Source organism: Camelus bactrianus, chromosome 8 (assembly GCF_048773025.1).
Source record: "Camelus bactrianus isolate YW-2024 breed Bactrian camel chromosome 8, ASM4877302v1, whole genome shotgun sequence".
NCBI classification, from domain to species: Eukaryota; Metazoa; Chordata; class Mammalia; order Artiodactyla; family Camelidae; genus Camelus; species Camelus bactrianus.
The window spans coordinates 46,291,164-46,315,952 of NC_133546.1; the positions used below are offsets into that span (position 1 = coordinate 46,291,164).

Genomic DNA, 24,789 nt, shown 5'->3' on the forward strand with positions numbered 1-24,789 from the left:
CTAAGCCAAAGTTGGCTTACAGGGCCTTAACCCAGGAGCAAATTTTATTTATTTAGCAATAGTGATTGGGGAAGAGCCCTTTTCTGGCAGCTAATGACCTACTGGAGGACTTGTGTGCCCAAGGCAAAGCTGAAGGCCATTAGCCCAATAGGTCATTAACTGACAAATGCCTGACCCTGAGGTCATTTCTGATATTGTAAACTGTGAAAACATTAAAGTGGGTTTGTTGGAAAGTATGGCTGTGCCAAGGAAGTTTCTTTATAAGAATTCTGGAAAATGCATTAAATTGTTGTTATTCATGTGGCTTAATTGTCATCATTCTTTGTTCAAGTCAGTCAGATATCAGTAAACACCACAACTATACTGTCTCTGTGTCCAATCTCTAGTTTTTAAAGGACAGTTTCCCTGTTTAGAATATCAAATTAACTGTTTCTTTACTAAGCAGCTACACTCTTGTGAATCATATGTTTTCATAATGTATTGAGCTATATAACACTTAACCTATTTTATACTCCTCAGAGATGATAAAGCTACAAAGAGAGGTGGAAATAGCCCTGAAGTAAGTCTGTGGACCTAGTTCCTATAACTACCTTTTTTCCCCTTAATTAGACTTTAACATTGGACAGCTCATTTTATCTCTTAGAATTCCAGTTCAGGTCTTTTTCTCCTGATTGTTTATCTAATGTCTTAATACTCCACTTTAGAAATGAAATTAGAAACTTCATAATGTAGACTATATAATAGTTATTAAAGTTACCAAGAAACATTAAAAAAATACCAATTTATATTTTTGAGTGTTTACTATGAAGTAGACACTGTTCTGTTTTTTGTGTGCTAACTCATTTAACCTCTCCAGAGGCAGAGGAAAGAGTTAAATAGTTTCCTTGAGGTAACGCTGCTAATAAATGGTAGAACTCCTGTCTAATCCAGGCAGTCTGGCTCCAAAATCCTCATGCTTAACTAAAGCAGAAAACAAACCAACAAACAACCATGATATCTTTTTTGCCAGCAATTTTGCAGTTACTGAACCTGGAATTTATATCTTAAACAACTAGTAGTTTTAAAATATTGGAATAAGCATTTCAATACAAACATTAAGGGGGGAGGAAGGGTATATAGCTCAGTGGCAGAGTGCTTGCCTAGCATGCTCAAGGTCCTGGATTCAAGTCCCAGTATCTCCATTAAAATAAATAGGTGGATAAAACTATTACCTCCCCCCCAAAAAAGATTAATTAAAAAATGAATTTATAAATTATTTTTAAAAATTAATAGGGCTTTATAAAACATATTAGAGAAATAACTACTAAACAAAGGCAACTTGTTTTCTTAGTATCCTCATCTATAAAATAAAGGCAGCGTGTTTCCACCCCTCCCTCCTTGCCAGTTTCAATATTCTATAGTTCTGAGTGTTATATGAAAGAGTCCAAAGGTATAACATATAACCAGATTCTGAAAACAGCATTAAAGTATGAAGAAAAACAAATGACTCAAGAAGAATTGGTAATAAAATAAGAGGTGTAATAGAGAAACCAAAATATTTTATAAATGTCAGAGAGCTTAAGATTGACATGCGTGTTTCAGCAATCTAAATTAATACACCAAATTAGTGAACTCACCTCTATGGTGGATTTGTGATGAGAAACTTACATGGCTTCATTTTTTTCAAGTACTTTAAAAGCCATAAGGTGATATGCAAGTATAAATTTCTGAAAATACTGATTGAACAAAGTGGTAATTGCAAATTTATTTTGAAATAGTTATGATTAATACAACAAATTCACATATTAGAACAGTATTGATAATTCTACAAAAAATTTTGTGTGCATGTGCTAAGCATTGGAGATACTAGTTTAAAAGCCAAATGTATATCTTTATAGATTTACATAGATTGGAGAATTTTTAACCGAAGAGTATCCATTATTTGATTCAAGGGCACGATGCAGCTAGTCTCAACTTTCTACTACCTAATTTTTTTTTAAGGAGGGAAAAAAGGGATTACCTAATTTTCTAGACCACTGTACCAGTAGGGCCAGTTATTTTTAGAATTCCATTGAATCACAGATTTTGAAGAGCTGCTAAGGTATTTGGAAGAAATATAATTACAGTTTTAGACAAGATGCATGGATTTTAATGCATATGAGTCATGCCTTAATTTCTGTGACTGCCTTTAAAGTACAGACCTTGGGACATCTCTAAATTATAAACATCTGCCTTTTAGTGTGGCCCAATTTGAAGAGGAACTGATTGAGCTGAAAGGTGAACTGTGTTACCCAAAGAACATGGTATCCCTGGAATTTGCAAGATGGATGTGTTAATCCCAGAAAAATTCTGAAATTTTTAACTCTTTGGCAAAATGTGATCTAAACCAGTTTGTTTTCATGAGTCTAATAAGTTGAAAGCTTACTAGCTTTTACTAGTCAACATGAGTGCTATAAACGAACAAGACTGATGTGTACCCTAATGGAATATGCTGCATAGTACCTACGAGTGATTCTGTTTTACCCTACCTCTGTTTATACTCAGCAAATTTACATGTTTCAGGTATAAAGTGATAAATAAATTAACACCTTTACAAACATTTTAGAATAAGAATATTTAAACTGCATGTCAAAATTTGGGGACTTTATTTGCAATTAAATGGCTAACAAGGTATGAGCTATATATGGCATATATCAGCATGATGTAAGATAATGTTTCAAACCACAGATTACACCCTCTTTATTGGTGGATGGTGAAATCAGTTTAGTAATTATCAACACTTTAAGTGAAATATAGAATAGGGATAATTAAACTTCTGTTTTATGAAACCTTTCACTTATTTTTATATATATGCATGTATACATGTACTGTCATGGTATAAAAGACAGTTCTTAGTGAAGGTTACAATTTTAAAATTTTGAAAGCCGACACTACTAGGCAGTGTTCTAACCAGCAGCATCCTTTCAGTTGAATGAAATACTGTACTATGATTCTGGTTGTTCTGAGGATTCACATTGTGAACTTCTCAAAGGTGGCATTAACGTTTCAGTAAAATCACACCTGGAAAATATTACTTAACATCACTGAGAGGAACCTCACATGACGAAGCAGTGAAAGCAAAATGGAGGTTATCAGCTACCTGGGGAAAAAAGTGCAGGTCACTGAAATGGCAAACTTTATTCTCTTCAAGAAAGTACAGTCAAAACAAGGTGTAACAGTGCCATTAAGTAAAGAGCATACTAATGTGGAATATCCTGAGTACAGCAGACTTCATGTGCAGGAATTTCCATGTTGGAGAAGGTAGAAAGTAAAGCAACTAACTTTTGTGTGGTAATGTCAGAATTGCTTTGTTTCACAGGCATTCGATCCTTAGCAACTATTTACAGTTTTTGTAGCTACTTGACACAACCTTTTTTTAACCTACTGGAAAGCATCTCCTTTTCCTTTATTTCTTCTGAAAAGCTTCATCTTGACGTCAGCATTCTAAAATATCTGCCAGTTTTTCAGAAACCTAATCATTGTTTAAATAAATATTTGTCATTGTTCAGTGACAAACAAGGCCAAGAATCCTGCACCCTCACTCAAAAAGGGAACAACTTTTTTGATTTTTGTATTGGTAGTAAAAGAAACCCACCTTTTTGGCCAACTATAACTATTCCTTATAATTGTTATGAGTAAAAAATGTATACAGCTGCATATTTAGGTATTTCTGATCATAGGGCTTACTGTTGATAAAGCACAGGCCCAGAGAATTGGTGTGCTGGCCCAAGGTCATGCAGCTCATCTATGTATTAACCCTCTAAGTGATCAAAGACAAATGAATGGCCTTATCTTTGTAAGGCCATCACTGGTCTCACTAGGACAGTGCCAGTCACACAGTAGGCTATGAGCAAATGTTTATGGAATAAGTGCACTAGCCAATATAATAGTAAACTTCAATACTTCATATTCAAGCCATTTTCCTGAACTTGTGGACTGTCTCTTTTAAGTTTTATTAGTTGTGATTTTATACTTTTCTGTAGTTCGCTGAATTTTTGTGAACCCTTTTTGACAAATGTTACCAGTAGTTTATAAACCAATGTATCAGCTGTTCTAAATTAAAAATTAAGATTATCAATTTGCTTAGTTTTTGCTGCACCTGTCCTACTGGTAGTGCCATTTCTCTCTCTGCTCTTCCCCCTTCGCCAGAAAGAACTTCCAGCTCACTAGAACAGATTGCCATCCCTCCCACAAATAAGCACGGCCTTACACATTTGGCAGCACTGAAAAGACTCCCTTCAAAAAGCCGAGTTAGAAGCTTCTTCCAGAACTCCTGTGAGTTAGTCGCGTGTTTATTGCAACAGACCTTTCATCATTGTCTTCATTAAACCTGGTCCTTGTCTGGTAGGAAGGAATGAAGAAAACCATTCTTTCATAGACTCCATCAATGGCTTTATTAAAACCACTCATTTATATTAATCAGCATGCAGATTAGGGCTCATCTGGGTTGTTTGTGCCCAGGTGGTGGGTGAGTAGATTCACCCCTTATTTGGCCACTGCTGCTGCTTCCTGTGTTCTTCAGAGGTTGCTTCTCCACCAAGGCTGCCAGCCTGGAAGCTCAGGCTGAGCACTGGGGACTGGATCCACCTGGAACCAGCTAGTTTACTTAAACCCCGTTTGTAAATGATAAAGTGCTTTACAAATGTTAGATATTATTGGCCTCTGCAGGAGAGCACTACTCCTTTACCAGTCCTTCTCTACCTTACCTTGTTAATGAAAGTAATCTTTCCATCTTTAAAAGCATCTCTCAGATATTTTGTATTCCATTTGTATGAAGGGGAACTGGAGTGAAGCTACATGCTCTGGTTACCATTAGCAGGCTATTCGGCATCCTTTAACTATAAAAGCATTTTTCTGTAAAACGTATTCACCGACTATATAGTTTTTGTGGCTCAAAAAAAAAAAAAATCCTGACAATATCCCTTCAAATGCCAAGGCTCTTTGAAAAGGACGTATTTATACTAAATCAGTCTTTTGTTCCTCCCAAGATGTATATGAGAATTAATTCTTCCCCAGGGGTGTTTTACCTTTGCTACTGCTTCATGCATTGCTATTTGTTCCTGGGGGTTGGGGGAGGAGTGCATTAAATTTGTGAGTAATTAATGCCATCAGCACTGCAGATGCGGGCACACGCGTGACAGTTTCCCTTGCTTGCAGCTGTTCAGAGCACTGAAGTCTGAGGGGCTGTGTGTTCACTGGCCTCCCAAATAGAGTAATGGAGCCTCCGTTGTCTGGCGTTCCACGCTGTCATAAAAACGTCAGTGAAACAACCTTCCCAGTGCAGGATTTTGAAAGACAGTTATAAATCTGTAATAGCTTCCGCAGTTTTAATATACTGAGCAAATTAAATTAAGTACACAACAACCTTTCTTAAGTGAATTAAAATAGAACTATACTACCTGATTACATCAACTCAGATAGCTTATGCTGGCTTGAGTTTCAGCTGAGCCACGTTAGTTTATAATTAACATTTTTCTAAAGATATAGTTGCATTTTACTTTAAATTTAGGATAGGCACTCCTTTGCTCAAACCAAAGTGGTCTGGTTTACTAGTGAAACAGCTACAACTCTGTTGACTCTATTCCGTCTGTCAGATGCTAACTGACAATACTCCTGAATCACATATATTGAGAAAGGCACAACCTACCTGTGCAGAATGCTTACCACCGCTTACTGATCTCATTTTTGCTAATCCAGGGACTGCTGATTGCTATAGTCCATAAAATCAGTTGTGGACACAGCTGAGCTTGAAGCCCTTCTGAAACTAAAACAGAGTGTACTTCCTCCCAGCCTGCTCCCTGGAAGTAGGTTTATTGTTTTATCTGAGTATGAAAGCAAGATAATAAAAGGGTAGAGACAATGTCATGCATTATATATTTAAGCAAGTATAAATTTAAGCAATTCAGAAAAGTTGAAAAAATTTTAAACTAAAAATCATCTATAATCTTACAACTTACAGATTGTCATTATTATTAACATTATGTTGTTTCTTAGACTTTTTTCACGGCATTTAGAAACACATAGATTGACCTCATTTTTGTTTTAAAAATACCTATCATGTTATTCTGTTTTGTAATCAGCTTTTGTTTCTCGTTTCCTTAAGAATGTGTTACAGATATCTTTGTATAGCAGGGTAAGTGAGGATGTTTTTGAGTCACTGTTCTTGTACTACCTCCTACTTCTCTCAATTTACAATTTTTTAAGATGAGACTTTTATTATAGCTCAGGGCATAATAATTACAATACCTTTTGTGAGGGTTTGCATCATTTTACTTTTTCAGCTTAAAAAAAAAATCACTGAATTGTAGCTAACCTTGCCAAAAGATAAAAAATTAAGCAATTACATATTCCCCCAAGATTGGTAAAATTTGTCCTATAAGTTAACTATTTAAGAAATTCATTCCAAAGGTCAAATATATCAGAACTGTAATTGTGCTAAGATTTAGATGCATCTGAATAGTACCTGTTCCTTATTCTTTGATGAGAGGGTGGTGATTAAAACGGGAGAGATCAACAGTTTGCTTGAGAACATCAATTTAATGTGCACTATTTACTTCCTTTCCTCCGCGACCTTCTCCCTGGTAACTAAAACAAGGTGGCAGGAGAAGCCAGCTCATAAAACTGACATTGTGAATAGTTAATCACTTCTGGCTCACTGAAATCTCAGGTGTTACTCAGAAGACTGGGAGATAGTGTATGGAATGGCTGTAGAGTCTAGATTTAAACACATGACACAAATCAAAGAGAGCATTTTTGTATTTGCATGTACAAATAGGCAATTCTACTATTCTCACAACCTCCAGAAATGAAGAAGTATTTTTCCCTTTGATTACCCTCTAGGCAGTAAGGTAAACTTTATAACATTGATGGTGACAGCCATATAATCTGAAATAATGTTTCAGGATGCAACAAGTCAATGTTACAGAGATCTCTGATTTTGGTTAAAATAGTCTTTTCATGTGTTCTGTCGTTGAATTAAAATCCATTTTCTTCCAGAGTATTTGGACACACTTTAATCTTGGTTTCCATACTACCCCCTTTATCTATCCAACCCTTGTATCAAATATAGAGTAGTAATATAGAAGTATAGAAGAATAATAAGTTACCATTCACTGAGACTTACTACGTTCCAGAGTCTCTTCTAAGTTCTCTACATATTTACTCATTGGAGAATGAAGGAAGTGATATGGTCAACTAGTGCCATTATTGTTTGATGCAACTTTGTACTTAGACCTGATGTCATTCTGAATTCATTATGTATGAATTATTCCCAAGCATTAGAGCCCTTCAAGACCCAGAACCCAGCAGTGTGACCTTTAATTGACCCAACTAGGCCTTCTTTGCCAGCTAGTGGGATGGGCTACCAGTCATTATGGTTTAAAAAATGGAAAAGGCTTAAAATGGCTTTAAATGGCTTAAAAAATGAAAATGGTTTCATTATGATTCCAGATATCAGAACCAAAGGGGATTAGGTACAAAAAAGTTTCACAAAGAAAATAATCAGTGAAGTTTAGATAGAGAGAAAGGCCCATGTGAAAAGAACAGATAAAAATAATAGCATGAGCAAAGATGCTTCATCAAAGTTTACCAAAAAAGCAGTTTTCAAATTTACATGCCTACTTTTAAATACTAGGATTTGCATTTCTAAGAAGCTCAGAGTCTTAGAACTGGAAGAGACCCCAAGGAATTATGTTTTACAACTTCCCTCATTTCTTTTTGAGGAAAACCAAAGATCAGAGAAAGGAATTGATTTGCCCCAAACCTCACAATGCAATTGGTAATAGGCCTTGAAGCAGAATCTAAATCCTGTCCCTCCCACTGCTCTGCTCTGTTTCTTTACAACCCGCTAATCTGTTGGGTTTCCGAGGGCTGCTGACATGGAGGCTCTTTCAACCTATCTTTTTTCTGGGCTTGGAACAGAAGTCCTTGAATCTTTCTCATGGTTGTTCCTGCCTGGAGCACCAGGAAGTCTGGGGTAAGGACTCTTAGTCTCAGGTGGTCTGGCAGTTAGGCTCTAGAGTCTCCTGGCTGCCATTATCCTTGCTACCATTTTGGGTTGCTTGAACAAATCATTCCTGAGGTGGGGAAGTCCCATTAAACAAGTGCTTTCTTATATTTAAGTACAGTAGATATTTAAACAGGTGAATGCCTTTGGTAGTAAGCCATGTAATGAAAAAAAAAATGAGATCGTTAAATGGTCTTGTTAACGTACATGTGGCTGGTAGCCCTATGGTCTTCCTAGAATATTTGTGATTTTACAGGAGGATAATACTTAAACACATCCCTTTTTGGTATAATTTTTAAAGTAAATATTTCAGGCAATGGAAAGACATTTATGTGTGTGCTGGATAAGTCACTTTTGCCTGGGACATATTCAACTCCCCTAGGCTATCCTGCTTTTCATACTCTATTATTACCTCTCTGGACTTGTTAACCCAAGGAAGTCCAGAGCTTTTTCCTTGTTGGTTGTTGTTGGCAATAAAGGTGTATTCTGCTCAAGCAAGGATGGCCATTTAGAAGTACAGGTCATTTATAAATTATAAATGATCTACTTCTGTTTGCTAATTGCATTAAGAGAAAAAGAGAGAATAAAGTGTTTTCATTGCTTCTTTCTGGTCTGCAATTTCAGGGAAGTTAACGAACACTCTTGTTATCCAAAACCAGATCCATTGTTAAAAGTTCATGCCATCATTTTAACATTTAATGTCAGAGTTTCTCTTTATAAATCCCTCTTCACTTTACCAGTGCTGTTCTGAGACCTCGAACTGTTTCAAAACCATAACATTTCTTAGTGACTGATTGATCTGTATTATGTGTCCAGCCATCAGAGGAACCTTGGGATGTTGCTTGTGTAAACTGTAATCCAATCTGATGCTGTGCGTTTAGTTACAGTCTTTCATAGACCTATTGGTGATACTCTATCCTTCTGGATTTGGGAATAGAGCTTATCTGATACCTTCAGGGGGAAAAAATCCATTCATTTTTCTCTCTTCCCCACTTAAATAACTCAACACATCTGGTAACACTGTAGGATCATTGTCCTTGCAGTTCCTCTGCATCTCATATTGCTACAATATTTCTTAAGTATTTGGTTACCTAAAGGGCAGTGAGATTTAAAAAAAAAAGACTTTGTATAGGTCTTACAAATTAACCCATCTGCAGAGCTGGAAAAAAATTTTGCCTTTAATCAGCAAAATTTCCATATCAACAGCCTTGTGTGTGTTATGCAGTATGAATGTAAGTAAATATAAATTTGGAGATAAATGCCCGTGTGTTAAAATTTTGAAGCAAGTCTTTTTACAAATTAATATAATTTGCCTCTAAGAAAATGTTTATTGAATACAAGATACCTGAAATTGAAGTATCTTGTTGTTTGGGTCTGTATCCTTTGGCTTAATAATGTCTTCAGTTACAAGAATGATAAAAGCTGAAACAAGATCCTTTAATTCAATCAGAACTGAGCTAAATTTTAGGAAGCAAAGAGTGGGAATCTGATACAGGACTGCATAATATAGGAAGCTAAATATACAAGATATTAAGACTTTGTAAGAAGCAGATAGGGTTGCCTTGAGGAATTCTTATTTGAAATGGCTGCATTGAACATTAGTAAAATACCACTATTTTATACTCTTGAATTAAGATGGTTTATGCAAACAACTCTAAATTGTACAGTAGTTCCAAAGAGACCATTTACTGTTTTCTGCTTGTTTTACATTCTGGAACAAGTTCAAAGCTTTTGATTTTGTTTGATTTTTTTAATAGCCTGAGCTTTGAAAATAATACAGGTTTGATGAATACAATTTTAATATTGCAGTTCTCTAAAATATTTTCAGTGTTTATGGTATATTTGACCCAAGGGCCCTGCACCAGATATATCCACAGTGCATTTTTAGTACAACAGAATGAACACATTAAGAAAGTTAACCATTTTTTTGCTTTTGCTTTTCTTTCTATATTAAGTATGAAAATTAGTACTGTGATAACTCCCAAAATGGGGATATTGAAAAAGTATCCACCTGACAGAAATAAGCATCCAGAAAATAGAGTTAAGATTTCAGTAGTTATCTGAAATTTAAGTTTATGTTCAGTGTGGCTAGTACTGGATTTTCACATATATTAGTTAAGTGCTATGCTTGTAAGTTTTTTTTTTTTTTTTTTTTGCTTGAATTATGACTGGAAAAAAATTGGATCACAGCACTAATATCTAGGTGGGCAATGCCATTTGCCAGGATTTTTGCATATAACCTGCCCCCCACCGCCTGCCCTCGCTTTTTTTTTCTATCAAAAAAAAAGCCTTGCTACTAAGCCTTCTTGGATAAAAATGAGGATACATTTTTTAAATTGTTTGTTTTCATTTTTTTTTGTATTCTTAGGTTGTGGAACTTTTAGCAAGTGCTCTTATGGACTTGGTACAAGGAGTATACCATGAAAATTCTACTTCAGCAAAGGTAAGGATTTGGTAATCATTATAAAATGTTAGGTTAAAAACGCTCATGGCAAAACTAGATTGATGAGCAAAAATGTCATTCTTGTTTTGTGTTTAAATTGCACATGACACTTTTTTAGATTAGTGTTTTGGCTACAAATTCGTGGCCATACGCTTAGTACATAGCAGATTTAGCCAATTAAAACAACCTCTTATCCTCTGGCTGGATTCACAGTCTGTTCAATCTGCAGCAGCCCAGAAGACACCAGAATGCTTCTGGCTGGCAGGTAGCACTGTCACAGGCAGGCAGGCTGGAGAAGCAGCTCATGCTGAAGAGGCTGAACCCAGCCTTTCCCCAGAGGAAGGAGCTTTCCATGCCCCAGAAGAGTGGACATGATCCCAAAGTGGTGACTGTTGGAGGCATGTGGGAAGAATGTCTTTTATATCTAAGATCCAGAATTTACTGCGTTATTAAATTCTCTGTGATAAGAAGTAGGATGGTTGCACAGTTGGATTATTTTGATTAATTTTATAGATCTAGAATTAAGGTTTTTTGACTCATTTAGCAGGGCATCTCAGAAAGGATTAGGTTTTATTTCTTTGAAATGCAGTTATTTCATTTCAGCAGGTTATTGAATGTGAAGCAATTGCTTCATTGACCACCGCCATCATTTAACATGTTATATACCATTATAAGGGACTCCTATCTTAGTGTTTCATTATTCTAACTTCTTTAGCTTCTGCATTAGCAAGATTTCACTCACTGCAAATTAGAAAAAATATGCATGTATGCACATCTTGAGCTTTTTGACAATGTTTCCATTTGAAGAAAGAAAAATTTTACTGAAAGTGAAACACAGGGCATGAGCAACTTGGATATGAAATTTAAAAATTTAAAGTATAACCCAGGGATTCTGGATGGTTCAGAGAGTGGTGAGTGAAATATGAAGAACCATACCTTGGACATCTGCTAACATTTGGTTCAGGGAACCACAGTTCCTGGCAGACATATCTAACTTCACCTAAGCAGCATAGTGGTGTGTAGGGGCCTGGCAAGATATATGCACAGCAGACCCCCTTTGCTGCATTTTTCAAAAGCATACCATAGTTCACTACCATGGCTGAGGGTTAATAGCACATTGTGAAGTGGAGGATTCGTGGTCTAGTTGCACTCATAGGAAGACCTTTCCTCGTATGTAGTATGATGAAGATGATGATAGCTAAGCAAGTAACACTGTGGTAATTCACCTGTTCATTAAATTTTTCACAGTCATCCTGCCAGCAGATAATACTACTCTCCCCATTTTATAATATAAAAACTGAGACTCAGAAAAGATTAAGTAATTTGTCCACAGTCATACAAGTTGTTAGTTGAGATTTGAACTTCAGAGCTCAGGCTCTTAACCTCTCATTCACTGCCTTTATACCTTTATGAAACCTGATTTGCTAGCAAGCCTCTACCATACCTGAGATCCGACCATATATGATGATTACAGTGACCTCTTCTGGCAGTTGAAGCCTTGTTTCCCCCTCCCGGGATATTTCCAAGGTACTCAGCTTAGTTTCATATAAGATATTAATGTTTTATAGTTAACTATCTGTTAAGTGGAAGTGTTATTGTTGATTTTAAGGTTTTTGACTTACTCATTCTTACCATTTGTCCACTATAATTAGTCCAGTTTATTAATAATTTTGCAAACATTTGTTAAGTACTTTCCATATGTTAGGCAGACCTCATAGCAACAACAATAATAAATGCGTGGATAGCATGTCACAGTTTGCTGATTCTTTCTTTCTACACAATCATGTATGAAAAGGGTGACATGTTGGCATACCCATTTTACAGAGGAAAAGCAGCCTAGAGTTCAGAGATGACAAATGGCAGGAAAGCATAGTGTCTGGAAGTTCTTAATGCATGTTTGACAGTGACATGATCTGAACAGTTTTTTTGACCTCCAAATCCTATATAATCTATCTCTTCCTGGGAAAAAGAAAAGAGGCAGCAACGAAGTCTGAAGAACTGTTGATCACACACGAACCACCACTTATCAAGTACCAACTGCTGACTTTCATTAGCTAATAAGTTTTACTCAAAAGAATCTGTAGCAATGCTTTGTCATCTGCCCTCTCTCCCCACCACCTCCCAAATACAGTCCTTTAAAACACTTGAGACCTTTTTAAGCAGTTACATTTCTGAATATAGCCAAACTATTTAAAGAGCTGTTCTTTTTTTATAACAAACAAAAATGCATAGTCAAACTGAAGCAGTGGGAGTACTTTTTGATGCCTCCATTTGCTCTCTAGGTCCAATTTAGGTTAACCACATTTCCCTTCCTAACCAGAAAAATTCTGGGTTGTTTTTTTTTTTCCCTCCCTTCTAAGTGTGCTTGCCATCCCAATAGCTGTTCAGAATTTGGTTTTTCTAACTTGGCCCAGCAATCACTTCAGAGGCAGAGGGAGCACTGCCCCACATGGAGTGCCTTCAAGGTTTTCATGTTCTGACACGTTTGGGAAGCAGCCACAAGTGGAGGTCATGTGGAAAGTGAGTTGCACAACCTCGGTAGCCTGGGGCCAATTCAGTACACAAAAGAATTGCTTTGTGATTGAAAATAAGCTGCAAACCATTTCATCTCTCCAGGGATAAGAGGATACAATAGTGGTCTGTTTCCTATATGGCTACTTAATGTGGTGATGGAGAAGCTGGGTAGTATAAAAATAGCTTTCTGTGGAGTATTATCTATGTGACTAGAGTAGATGCATTAAAGCAAATGGAGGGGAATTGTAACTGAATATGTTAGAAATCACCTTCTCCAGAAGTTTGTAGGGTAATTACCCAATCCTTCTTAAAATTTGAAAATTTATGTGATTTCTGTTAGTAATACATAACAGATTGTACATAAATTGGGATCATGTAAACATTCAGTGTTATTTAGGAAATTCATCCTTTGTTCTATCCATTGAAAAGTAACATTTTTATTTTTACATTTACTAGTTTGTGAACCATTTCTTCCTTATAATAAAAATTAATCATTGTGCTTTCTGTAGTGTTCATAATATCTCCCCTCCCTTTGCCTGTTTTTCTTTTGTTGTTAGCTAATTGAAGAAAGAAACATGTTAAATAGAAAAATTGCATTTTAAATGGTCGTTTGCAATCCTGAGCTCTTTAGTCAAGCTCTGCCTTATACATTGTATTCATATAAGTCACTGTGCATACTAAAAATATTTCATAAAATATTTCATATTTTAGCTAAACTAGCTTTGAAGGCACAGACCATTATATCTAAAATCTTTTTAACACAATTCTTGTATTATTATAATTTGTTTTTTAATTAGAAAAGTAAATACAAGTTTATTAAATAAAAACTGAAAGAAAGCACAGAAAAAGTTTACGAGGAAAATAAAAATTACTTTATATAAACCATCCCTCAGAAATTAATCATGATTACATTTTGATGTATTGTCTTCTAAATTTCATTCTCTATTTCTCCCATTTTTGACTTATTATTGTATATATAATTCTTTGTCTTAATTTACTCCCCAGGATAGTCATTTTTGTTACTAAAAATCTTCAAAAATATAATTTTAATGACTAATATTTATTCATCCTACTATGCCATAATTTACTAAGCCATTCCACAGTTTTTGGACACTTACGTTGTTTTTTTTTTTTTTTTTTTTTTTTTTTTACTAATTTAAACAATATTGTGATGAACATTTTAGTGTACATAACTTTGCTCTATTTCATACTATTTGCTTAAAAAAACTCTAGAAGTGAGATTCTTCAATAAAAAAGTAAGAATATTTTCAATATATCCCAGAAAAAAAGATTACTATCCTTAGAAAAGCCTGCTTGTAGCGTTGGCCCTTGGCTAGTGTCTGGGAACTTGGAACCATTCTTTAACTGATGAGACCAGATCACTGTGCCTAAACTGTTTCTGCAAACAATGTAGTTTATACTAATCACCTGCTTTCCTTCTGGGAGTCTAGAATTTTGGTACATACTAGGCAGAGTATGCCTACATTACCAACCCCAACAAAAACCCTGAGCGCTGTCTCCAGTGAGTTTCCCTGCTAGACAATATTTCACATATGTTTTCATATGCATTAGTTCTTGGAGGAGTTAATCACTTTCTGTGAGACTCCACTGGTAGAAGAACTCTGGGAGGCTTACACCTGGTTTCCTCCAGACTTCATTTCATGCACCTTTTTCCTTAGCCGGTTTTACTTTGTATCTTTTGCTGTAATAAACCATACCTGTAAGTTCAAGTATATGCTGAGTCCTGTGTGTCCTTCTAACAAATCGTCAAAACCTGGGGTGATCTTGGGGACCCCAACACACTCTTTTTCTGATTTTTTTATTGTTTATTTCCCACCCACCTTAAGAATCTAATCAAGGTCCTCTGAAAGGGATGTGTCTTCAGCTCATGTTGGTGTTGAGATGAGGAACAGCACACTTCTTGGTTCTGCTGATGTCAGCCTGGTCCCAGTCTCAGGAAAGTGAGAGGGTTTTAAAGAGGATCCAGTTCTCCTGGAAAAGAACTGCTTTTAACAGAGTCACAGTAATTATAAAGATCTACTCTAGTTTTTTCTAAACACATTGCATTTTCAGTAGATTATTCTCTTATGAGGAATATCATTGCTTCTGTGGGGTAAGATAACTTCTGTCCACTTTTTTGTTTTGTCTTTATGCTTATCCTTTTTTTTTCTCTTTTGGCTTTCATGCAGCTTTCAAGTAAAACATAAAGATAAGATAATTCAATCCACTAGGAAGTTGTGGATTATCTATCTGAAAAGCCCTACGCCACCATCTAAAATATAACAAAAAGATGAGCAAGACGAGTTTTTCCCATTGAGAAAAGTAACAGGGAGAAATGTGAACAAAAATTACATCTGGTTGGGAAAATTAGAAAAAATATTAAGGAGAATGTGATATTTGAGACAGACATTTAAGGATAGGAAGGCTGTCTACTGATGGCATCCTTGAGGAGAAGGATGGCATTCCGAGCAGAGGAAACAGCATGTTCAGAAGTAGGGAAGCATACTTAAGATCAGGGCTCCCTCCATGTAAGAGTAAAGGAATAGTGAGGAGACTGGAAAGGTAGGTTTTTATCATATGCATGAAGACTCAGAATATAGAGCTAATGTCATATTTAGTTATTGAGATAAGAGAGAGATCAAAGGTTTTAAAACAAAATAATTACATGATCATGTTAACCTTTGGGGAAGTCAGTTCAGCAGTGGCTTACAGGAGATCAGAGGGAATTGAGAACAGTTGGGAAATCAAAATAATAATGAAGATCAGAGGTGCTCTTCTCCTAGCTCACCATGGCTGACCCCTTCTTGATTGTCATAACTGTACGTCAGTATCATCTCAGAGAGACTACCTTGCTCCCAGTCTAAAGTAGCCACCCTGGGAGGTGGGGCAGGGAGAATATAGCTCAGTGGTAGCATGCACGAGGTCCTGGGTTCAATCCCCAGTACCTCCATTAAAAATAAATAAAATAAAGTAAAATAAAATAATAAATAAACCTAATATCCCCCCCAAAAAATTTTTAAAAAATAATAAAGTAGCCGCCCTACTTAATTCTTCTTATTTTAATCAGAGTTTTCACTATCCAATGTTTTTCTTATTATTTATTTTCTGTCTCCTTCTACAAGAATATAAACTCCATGGGAGGAGGGATTTTGTTTACGATTATATTATGCCCAGTACCAGCACAGTGCCTAGCACAGTAGTAGTAACCCAAAAATATTTGTTAACTTAATGATATAGAAAGGCCTAGAATGCTTGGAATGGAAGATTTTTCTCATTTTTGACAGCTTTATTGATGTACAGTAAACTGCAAATATTTAAAGTGCACATCTGATATGTTTTGGTATATATGTGTGTCCAATGAAGCTGTCATCACAATGAAGATAATAAACACATCCAGCACTCCTTGCTTACTACTTGCTGCAAAGTCAGTGGCTCCCTCAAACTCAGTGTTTTTTAGCTGTAACATAAATCCACTGACAGTATAGCATCCATCTGAGCCCATTGCATTGCCCCTACAGGATCTGGGGTCAAGGGTAACCAATACAGATATGCTAATGCACATGCTTCTTGCCTTGCTGTGAATAATAAAGTCCTTTGTCTCTGACCCAGGAGTCTTAGCATCTTCAAAACAGTAGCAAGCTAACTCAGTTTGTACGTAGAGTATAATCAAATCTCAGGCCCAACAACTAGAGCCTCCAATATAATGTTTAAGTAGTGAGAATGGAGATCCTTGCCTTGCTCCTGATGCTAGGAGGAAAGTGTTCAGTATTTTACCACCATTAAGTGTGATGCTAGCTGTAGGATTTTGTTTTTGTTTTAGTAGACGCTCTTTATTAGTGAAAACATTCCCTTATATTCCTAATTTCCTGAGACTTTTTAAATCAGGAATTAATGTTAGATTTTGACAGTTTTTATTTCTGCAGTTACTGAGGTGATCATATTTTCCTTTTTTAGTTTTTTTTTTTTCTCTCTGTCTTTTGGGTTCTTTTTTAGTTTGTTAATATGGTGAATTAATTGAGGTTTACTCTGAGCTTTATCATAGCTTTATCATCTCTTTTCTTCTGATTGCTTTGATTTTACTTTTATTTATTTATTTTTTTATTAGTTTTTTTTAAGCTGAAATCATTTATTTGAGACCTGATTCTTTTCTAATATGGCATTTAGTGTAATGAATTTCCCTCTAAGTGCTATGTTAGTAGAATCTCACAAATTTCCATTATGTTTTTTTTCATTTCCATTCAGTTCACACTACTTACTAATTTTCTCTTTTGATTTTTCTTCCTTTGACTTACAGATTATTTAAAAGTTTGTTATTTAATTTCCAAATATTTGGGGTTTTTCCATATGTACTTCTGTTATTGATTTATAATACCATTATGTTTAGGGAACATATTTTACATGGTTTGAATTATTTTAAATTTATCAAGAGTTGTTTTATGGCCCAGATATGATCTATCCTGGTAAATGTTTTATATTCACTTAAGAATATATATTCTGCTATTATTTCTTAGACTGTTCTGTAAATATCAATTAAGTCAATTTGATTGATAGTGTCAATAAAGTCTTCTATATCTATAATTATTTTCATCCTACTTGTTCTATCAGTTACTGAGAGAAAGGTGTTAAAGTCTCTGACTATAATTATGGATTTTTCTGTTTCTCCCTGCAGTTCTGTCAGGTTTTTCCATGTATTTTGAAGCTCGGCTTTAGGCACATTAACCTTTAGGATCATTATATTAACTTCATGATCAATTTAACCACTCTAGCTTTCTTTTGATTAAAATTATCATGGTATATATTTTTTCCATCCTTTTACCTTTTATATATTTTAAATGGGCTTCCTGTATATAGGATTTTGCTCTTTTATCCAGCCTGACAATCTCTATCTTTTAATCTGTCTCTTTAGATCATTTACATTGGATGCTTTTTAATATGATTGACTTTAAATCTACTATTTGTTATTTATTTTTCATTTGTCTCATTTGTTCTTTCTTCCCTTTTCTTCTTTTTCTGCTTTCTCTTAGATTATTTTACACGATGCCATTTTGTCTCTTTTTTTAACTTATTAGCTATAAATCTTTGATACATTTTTTTAATGGTTGCTTTTGAGTTTATGATATATAGTTTTTACTTACCACAATCTACCTTCAAGTGATCTTTTACTTATACTGTAAGAACCTTACAAAAGTTTATTTCTGTTTCTTCCCTCTCAGGTTTTGTGTTATTGTCTTACATTTCACTTACACATATATTATAAATTCCACAATACATTGTTATTGTTTTTACTTTAAACATTCGATTACATTTTAAAGCAATTTCATTTTTTAAGTCTTTTATATTTACCCACATAGTTAATATCTTCAGTGTTTTTCATTTCTTTGTGTTGATTCAGGTTTCCATGTGGTATTATTTTTCTTCTTCCAGTTTTTTTTTTGACAGTGCCTATAGTGCAGGTCTTCTGGTAATTAATCTTTCAGCTTTTGTGTCTCTGAAAAAATCTTTATTTCAACCCTGCTTTTGAGAGATATGTTCATGGATATAGAATTCAAGATTGATGACTTTTATTTTCTTTCAGTGTTTTGAAGGTATTATTTCATTGTCTTTTCACTTACGTTGTTTCCAGCAAAAAAGCTACTGTCATCCTTTGTTCCTCTGTACATAACATGTCTAAATCTCTCTGGCTGTTTTTATGGTTTTCTTTTATTGTGATGGAGTGGTATCATTTTTTTTCATGATTCTTGTGCTTGTGGTTCATTGAACTTCTTGAATCTGTGAGTTTATTGTTTTTATCAAATATTGAAATATTTTATCAAATATTGGTCATTATTTCTTTCAATATTTTTTGTTCTTTCCTCCCCTCTCCTTTATCATAGGGACTTCAATTGCATGTGTATAATAGGCTGCTTGAAGTTTTCCCAGAGCCCACTGGTGCTGTATTCTTTTTTTTCTCCATGTTTTTCTCTTTGCATTTCATTTTGGATAGTTTCTGTTGGTGTGCATTCAAGTTCACCAATTTATATCTTCCATGTCTCTACTTAACATGCTCAATGTTTCTTCTAGCTCCTAGACCATATGGAATACAGTTATGAAAACTGTTTTAATATCCCTATCTATTAATTCTATCATCTGTAATTTCTAAGTTGATTTCAATTGACTGATTTTATTCCTCATTATGCGTTGTATTTTCCTGCCTTTTTTTTTTTTTTTTTTTTTTGCATGCTTGGTTATTTTCAATTGGATGCCAGACACTGTGAATTTTATTTTGTTGGATGCTAAATATTTTTGTGTCTCTATAAATATTCTTGAGCTTTCTTATGGAAAGCAGTTAAGTGACTGGAAAGAGTTTGATCTTTTCAGGTCTTACATGCTAGAGTAGCATTTAGTCTAAGCTTTGTTACATAGGACTAGAGTCGCATTTAGTCTAGGGCTAATTTTCCCCACTGCTGAAGCAAACCCTTCAGAGTTCTCTACTAATACCCTATGAATTATGAGTTTTTCCACTCAGACTGGTGGGAACAGGAACTATTGCCAGACCTGTGAGCTATAGGGATTGTTCTCTCTGTATCTTCTGAATGATTCTTCCCCTAGACTTTGATGGTTTCTTTGCACCCATGCATTGGCAATACTCAGCTGAAGACTTAAGAGAAACTCTCTGTACACCCCCAGAGCTCTGTGCATCTGTCTTTTCTTGAGCACTCTGTCTTGTGAACTCTGGCCACTAACTCTAACCTCTGTCCTCTCTAGACATCCACGTCCATCTCCTCAACTCAAGGAGACTTTTAAGGCTCTACTGCAACCTGGCATTCTATCCAAGCAGTAAGCTGGAACAATTGTAAAGCTAATTCATTTCCCATCTCTCAGAGATCATGGTCCTTTGTTGTCTGATTTTAAGTGCCTTAAAAGCTCTTGTTTTCGTATATTTTGTGCAGTATTCTAGTTGTATCAGGTATGAGAGTAATCCAGTACTATTGTTCCATCTTGCTAGAAGTGCCGGTCCTCATAATTTTATTTTTTAGTGTGTATTGTGATCACTTTTTAAAAGATAACAAGTATAACATTTCCCCCTATAAATTGTATGATGCTGGTACCCTAAAGAACTTATTTTAGTTTGTCTGTTGGTTACCTCATCCATAAAAATAAGAAATCAAAAATGGCTCCAATGTTTTTCACCTGGTTGACCAGAAAAAAAATGATGATGGATTTGACATAAAAGACTGCTGGTTATAGAGAGAAGTGAGTGAGTTTGGTTGATATCATATTACTGTTGAGGTGTTGGCAGACTCTCTAGATGAAAGAGAGAGTCAAGAGCTCCAGAGAGGTAATGTGGGAATTCCTCTTTCTAAACTTATAGCTAAATGAGTTTTGGTAGACAAAGAAAAAACTTTAGAAAAATAAAAATAGAATGGAGAATACAAAAGAAATGGAAATGGTAATCAGTACTACCAGGATGCACTGTAAGTGGATTTTTAATTTGACACTGTTTCTTCCCAACTAAGACTGAAACAGAAATGTGTTGTGTTCTGAATTTATTATTTGATGACTAGTGCTACAAATAATTTTTTTTACAAATAATTTTTGTATAGAAATTTTTTTCTAAAACTAAACACATAGGGATCTATGTGATGGGCCCTAATGTAAGGGATATTGGCGAATATAGTGAATAGTACCTTCAACATAAAATTGCAAACAGCCCATTCTCCCAGCATCTACTCAGAAATCAGAGGATATGTAGTAATTCATGTCTCAGTGAAGGTAATTTTTTTAATGCAAAATGAAAGAGTAAGATTCTCTTGATGCTTTCACATAATAAAGAGATTAAAATTTGAAAATCTAGATAATGTGTTTCTCATTGGTTTCTGGTTGACTTGTTATCATGAATCCTACATTAGCCACAGATCTATATTAGGCCATTTTGGTCAAGTGTTTATTAGTAAACCTACATTGAATTGATGCTATGTGTACAACAGTGCACTGAGGGCTACTGGAGCATTCAAAACAAAGCTGTAACAAAAAACACACACTTGCCCTCAAGGATCTGATGATACATATAGGTCAGAGGAAAAACATGCATGAAACCACTGGAGAGCTATTTACCCGTAAGACCACATGTCAGATTATATGATATAAGCAAAATATATAGGTGAATGTGCAATATTAAGAATGAACAGTATTTCAAGGGAAGCTCCTTGGAGGAGCTAATTTTCTTTTGAGTCTTAGAAGGTATCGCAGAAATGAATTAGGAGAAGTTGTTGAGGTTTCCTGGGATCAGAAAATTGAATTTGAGCATTGACTGGGAAGTCAGATTTGTTTATTCATTCATTTAACATATCTTTTGAGCATCTGCTGTGTGGCAGACATTAGTGATACAAGTGGTCAGTAAGCAAGACATCTTTGTTTTCGTGGAGCTTACATCTTGGTGGAAAGGCCAACTATAAACAATTAATCACATAAATAGATGATCAAGAAAAATAACTGGTACTGCACAGTGAAGAACTAAATAGGGAGAAGTGTTAGTAAAAGATTGAGAGAGTTGCTTTGGAGTGAATGTTCTTGGAGGTCCTCCCTGAGGAAATAACTTTGAAGCTGAGATCTAGCTGTGTGGAAAAATACACAGAGGAAAAAGCATTCCAGGAAGAGAAAGCAACTCAGGCAAAGACCTGAGAGAGGAACCAGCTTAATGTATCCCAAAAGTAGAAAGAAGGCCTACCCAGCTGGAACATGGTGGGTGAACAGAAGAGTGATGAGAGGTATGTTCAGAGAGGCAGACAGGTATTATGAAAAGATATGTGACTCAAACATAAAGGTGCTTTGAACACAGGTCCAACCAAAACTAAGAAGAGAAACTTATAATTTCATTTTATGGTTACCTAGTTATTACTCTAGGTCTGTTCAGTCAACAAATGTTAATGAGAGCCTATTATGCACTAACAGCTGTGCTGGACAAATCAAGTATGTGTATTGAGAAGTGAAATGGAGACAAAACTATAGTCGGAGCTGGAGCAAAAGGCACTTGCTAGGAAAGGGTGATAATTTTAAAAAGGATCAATGAGTCAATGGATAGATCTTGAACATTTTTATTGGGGAGTTTGGATTTAAGATAGTAAGCAGAAGGAAGCACCATAGGATCTTACACAAAGAGAAGATCTTTGATAGAGATTATTGTAGAAGCTGTGAATACGGTAAGTTGGAAGCCAGAGGAATTAGAAGCAGAGAAACCAGCTGGAAGAGTGTTGAAATAACACAGGTGTGAAGCAACAGATGAGATTGTTGGCAATGGAAAGAAGTGAAGGGCAAGGGCCCAGGAGTTCTGCAGGTATCCTCTCTCTCAACTTACTAAGTGATTTGCAATTTATGTCTCCTGTTTTATTACTATATTACTGTGTATTCTGTGGAATTGAATCAATGTTCACCATTGCTTAAGTTGTTCTTTACATATCATAGTCTTTCATTTTGGTGCTAAGAACCCTCTAAACAGCATTTTTCCTTAAAATGTATTGATTTGCAAAAAAAAATTTTTTTAAGTAATAGACAGTAATTAAAAATATAGAGTATTTGTACAGGTTCATTTTAGACTTTGTCTGCAAAATTCAGCATTTCTGGTTTTTCATGAATAGCCCCAAGCTAGAATCACCCAGCTGAGCCATTCCTGAATTCCTGACCCACAGAAATTGTGAGACACAATAAATGTTTCTTGTTGTTTTAAGCCACTAAGTTTGGGGTGATTTATTATGCAGCAATAGATAACTAATATACACATCCACGTCCTTTGCCATGTAACTACGATGCCCTTCTACCATGGACTGGGTGTTCCTATATGCCCTTTACCCCAGCCATTTGATTTGCTTTGGTCAATAGGAGGCTCTCTTGGGCCTCTGCCATCACCATGAGAAAAACATGCCCTGGATAGACTGCTGGTCCAAGAAGAATGAGAGACACTTGGAGCAAAGCGTCTCCGGCCAACCAGAGACATACAGTGAGAAGCAGAGCCACCAGTCTAAATTAGCTGAATCCCCGCTGATCCACAGACACATGAGCAGTAATAAATGATTATTTTTTGAAGCCGCTGAATCTAGGAGTAGCTTTACCAATAGTCAACTGAAGTCAGCTGGAGTCAGAGAATCTGTGGGGACCTGGAGGTCTAGGCCAAGCCTGTCATTAGGGCTCTGATTTGAGGAGCTAACTGGAGGCTTCAAGCCTGAGGACGGAAGCCCTGCTTTCTAGGGCTGGGACCCACTTAGTAACTGGAATGCCACCTGTCCCCTGGCTGCAGAGAGCAGAATTTTAGTACTTGGAGTTTCAGGAAATCCATGTCAGGGTTGTTCATGAAGAACCTACAGTGGGTTTGTGGGTTTGTGTGTTTGTGTGTGTGTGTGTGTGTGTGTGCTTTTCTTGAAGTTTTTATAGTTTATTAATTCTCTTATGAAAAAAATCTGCACAGTCACCACAGATAAGGTCATTGCATAATCTGCACCTTCTTTTTGCCAGTACCAACTTTCTTCAGTCTGCTTTTGTGTTCCTTTCCCTGCTTTTTGAGATCTTTTTCTGCTCATAAAGGCCATGTCTTGCAAGTCTGTGTTTGACTTCATGAATTGTAAATCATGCTGAAGCCAGGTGTCTTCCCACTACTAAAATGGGCTTTTTGAATCCAAATTCAAAGATGACATCAATTGTGGTTTTATACATTTTAGCAAGCTTTTCCCAAATTTCTGTCTTAGGCACTGCACTGTTGCCTTCCCAGGAGGAAGGTCATCAATGACCATTTGTTTCCACTGACGTAGTTGGTTGGTCATGCACTTCCTGGTTGGAATAGGTACCATGTTGTTCGTGATGGCAGTCAATCCTCAGGCAGTGAGAAAGGACTACAGTGTTTTATGTGGAGAACTTACTGTGCAGTGTACAAACAGAAGCACAGAATAATGATCAAAATTCAGAGTTTTGCAGACTATTCCCATAAAAATGGGTGAAGGTGGCCAGGGGAGATTGACAAGAGAGAGGAATTCAGTGAGTTTGAGTTCAAAGAAGCTAATTAACCTTATCGAAGTAGAATGGAGTTCATAATGAAAGTTTTCTTTGTAGATTAGAAATAGGAAAATTTTATTTTCCTTTCTTTGAAGTAAAAACTATCCCAAGTATATATACATGTAAAAACTACGTTTAAGACAAAAGATTTTAAGGGGTTTAAAAGTGAAACAGTGAGTGTAGTATAAAAGCATTAAGATACTCTGGGGTGTATTTCATTGGTACATTTACTCACAACCTGTCCCTCACATTGTACCCAAGACATGTATTAACGAGCTAATAAAACACGCCGTGTCATGTTTTATTGTTTGCTGGGCATCTGTTCAAGCTGACATCACTCACATATCCAAGACTTTGAAGATGCAGGTGGCAGTGATAATAAATACTTATAATTTTACTAACATCCTTTTTTCATAAAGTAGACAGAGTCTTAAATCATTCATTGCAAATAAAAATGTTGAATTTATTCAGGTTTAAAGGCTATTGAGTGTGGTTTAAATGAGTGTTTTTTTGTTATGAAATGTATCAAGCATACAGAACAGTGCGTATGACATATATACAGTTTAAAGAATGAAAATAAAACACCTAGGTGCCCACTACCACATTTAAAAAATAGTACTGTCTATTTTTTTAACCCACAAAATGTTTTTATTTAAAGGGGAGAACAGCAAATGTATTAGGAAGTAAGCATAGTGGAAATCAAATACAGGAGTATTAGGTTAGATGTGTATAGGCCAGAAAGCTAAGGTTGACACGGATATTGAGAAGGCAGAAAAGCTATTGGTGACAG

General features: G+C 35.6%; 1 protein-coding gene across 5 annotated transcripts in view; it reads left to right on the forward strand.

Moving 5' to 3' along the window:
- Positions 1–24,789, forward strand: part of PDSS2 (decaprenyl diphosphate synthase subunit 2) — a 186,159-nt gene that overhangs the window by 113,935 nt on the left and 47,435 nt on the right. For all 5 annotated transcript variants that reach the window (XR_012508681.1, XM_074368554.1, XM_074368556.1 and 2 more), the window contains one exon: positions 10,392–10,466. Coding sequence is in view for 4 of the 5 variants with exons in the window: in XM_074368554.1 (XP_074224655.1) it covers positions 10,392–10,466 (75 nt within the window). In the remaining variant the exon portion in view is untranslated. The remainder of the gene's footprint in view (positions 1–10,391; positions 10,467–24,789) is intronic.